Source organism: Sinocyclocheilus rhinocerous, unplaced genomic scaffold (assembly GCF_001515625.1).
Source record: "Sinocyclocheilus rhinocerous isolate Xijiao unplaced genomic scaffold, SAMN03320098_v1.1 scaffold3306, whole genome shotgun sequence".
In the NCBI taxonomy this organism is placed as follows: domain Eukaryota; kingdom Metazoa; phylum Chordata; class Actinopteri; order Cypriniformes; family Cyprinidae; genus Sinocyclocheilus; species Sinocyclocheilus rhinocerous.
The window spans coordinates 238,504-240,636 of NW_015640049.1; the positions used below are offsets into that span (position 1 = coordinate 238,504).

The 2,133-nt window shown below is 38.1% G+C and overlaps 1 protein-coding gene across 2 annotated transcripts in view; it reads right to left on the reverse strand.

Annotated features, from left to right (window-relative positions):
* Positions 1–238: 238 nt before the first annotated feature.
* Positions 239–2,133, reverse strand: part of LOC107752429 (E3 ubiquitin-protein ligase TRIM39-like) — a 28,947-nt gene continuing 27,052 nt past the window's right edge. For both annotated transcript variants that reach the window (XM_016568389.1, XM_016568390.1), the window contains exons 6-7: positions 1,001–1,027; positions 239–873 (exon numbers count right to left, since the gene is read on the reverse strand). In XM_016568389.1, the coding sequence (XP_016423875.1) occupies positions 338–873; positions 1,001–1,027 (563 nt within the window). In that variant the 3' untranslated portion in view covers positions 239–337. The remainder of the gene's footprint in view (positions 874–1,000; positions 1,028–2,133) is intronic.

Below are 2,133 nucleotides of genomic sequence, written 5' to 3' on the forward strand. Positions count from 1 at the left end.
AGAGAAAAAGAAAATGCCAATAGACAGTTATTTTTATGGAATATTATGACAAAATTAAAAATAAACCAAAAATTGTAATCTAGGCACCAGGTAAAAAAAAAAAATGTCAGTATTTATAGAAATGAGCTTCCATTTAGGGTTTTCATGGTCCAGTGTGTAGCTGTGACAGCTTACAGGTGTTTTTTTCTTCTGTAATTTACAAATATTTAAATTTTTTTATTATTAATATGGATCATTGTTTTTTTATACAAAAAACGGCCCTTGCATAGTTAATCTTTCCAGATTTCATGTTTCTTATTTCAGGGAAATCTATGAAATTTACTGATTATCTCATCTGTTAATGAACAGGTGAGATGATCAGTGGGTTTGAGTTTTTACCTGCATCATTGCGGCATGGGCTAAAATATGGATAGAGTTTGTCAGTGAAAGTCTGACCAGTGAAAGAGCAGATATGAGAGCTGGAGCCCACGTCATAAAACGAGACCAGACCCTCCTCATAATCCACAAACACTCCCACAATCTCAGGTTTCACTCTCAGAGATAATGAGACAGATGGACTTTCACAAGCTGTATATTGATTCTCATTCCTCAGAATCACAGTCCAGAATCCATTCACTGGAGTCAGTGTGATCGACGCCTTCCTGTTAACAGATTCTCTGGCCACTCCTAAACTCCACTGAGTCTTTCCCTTCACCTGCACCTCATAGTAAAATCTCCCTGAACTGAATCCCTGCTTTGCCAGAACACAAATCGTACCAAATCTCTTTGGGTTTTCTGGGACGTCCTGCTCAATGTCTCCATGACTGACTTGTTTTCCATCATCAGACAGGATGAGATATGGATTCGCTGTATCAGGATCCAGAGTCACATCCACTAGATGAGAGATTAGACATTATCAATCAACTTCAGAGCAAACCTTTTCATATGATACAGATTATAAAAATATAAACAAGTATTATTATAACGTGTATTGGAGAAATTGATGTCAGTCACACTGTACCTGCAAACTTCTGCAGATACTTCAACCCTGTGGACACAGATAACAATATAATGATGAATTATTAGGAATATTTCAAGTTGACTGAGTTTATTTCTATTGTCAGCATCAGTGGCATGTAAATGTTGCTCGTCCATCAGTTTGAAAAACAGAATTGAATGTCTTTAAATCAAGGGTCTTCAACCGGGGGTCCGCCAATTAATGTTTGATCACAAGTAATTTCTCGTAAAAAAAAACAAAAAAAATCACAAAGTCAATTTCAAATATAAGCACCCTGAAACGAAAGCAAGAGCACCCTCAGTTGATACTGCAATGACATAATATTATTTTCGAAACAGATTTAGCAAACGCTCCATTGTTTTTGAGTTTGAGCTTTGGAGAATGTGAAATGTTCCTGTTTACAGCGTGTTTTTGCAGCGGTGAGAAATGTAGCCAATCACAGACATGTCTGTTGATCTCTTGAACGCAAATACCAATCAGAGGTGTTTAAGTTAGAATGAGTTAAGTTTTTTTTAAATAATAATATTATTTTAATTAGGGGTGCATTATATATTGAAATATAATCGATATCGCATTATGGCTTAATGCCATAGTCATATCGCAAAGGTTGCGATTTAATTAAATAATACATGTGCTGCAGTTTACAGAGTGAAGCGGGTAAAGTGCAGCCCATGACACGCAGCGCTCCACTCTGAAACATGCAGCGCATTTATTTATTTGCTGGCAACCCACCAAAATAAAAGCAGTTTAATATTTTAATTTGAGCAGAGATGCACCGATCGACCATCGGCCATAAATTGGAACCAGACGGTTTTTTGTTTTATTTCGGAGTCTGTAAACAGCGTTTAACAGAGGCCAGAAATGCAAAGAGGAGAAAATACATTAGCAGGCAGAGCATGTTACGGAAGGAGACTCACACAGAGGGTTAGAAAAGTACAACAATGTTTATTTTCAGCAAGGGGTGCGGATGGATAGGGCAGGTGAGAATATGAACTATGGTAATGGGCCTGAAGGTAGATGAGAAGAGTAATTCCGTATAGGGTCCTCACAGGAGATCGTGGAAGGGAGACAGAGGACTGCACACACCTCAGTTGATGGGTACACGGGGAATCCACGGAGCAGATGACGGGAACGGA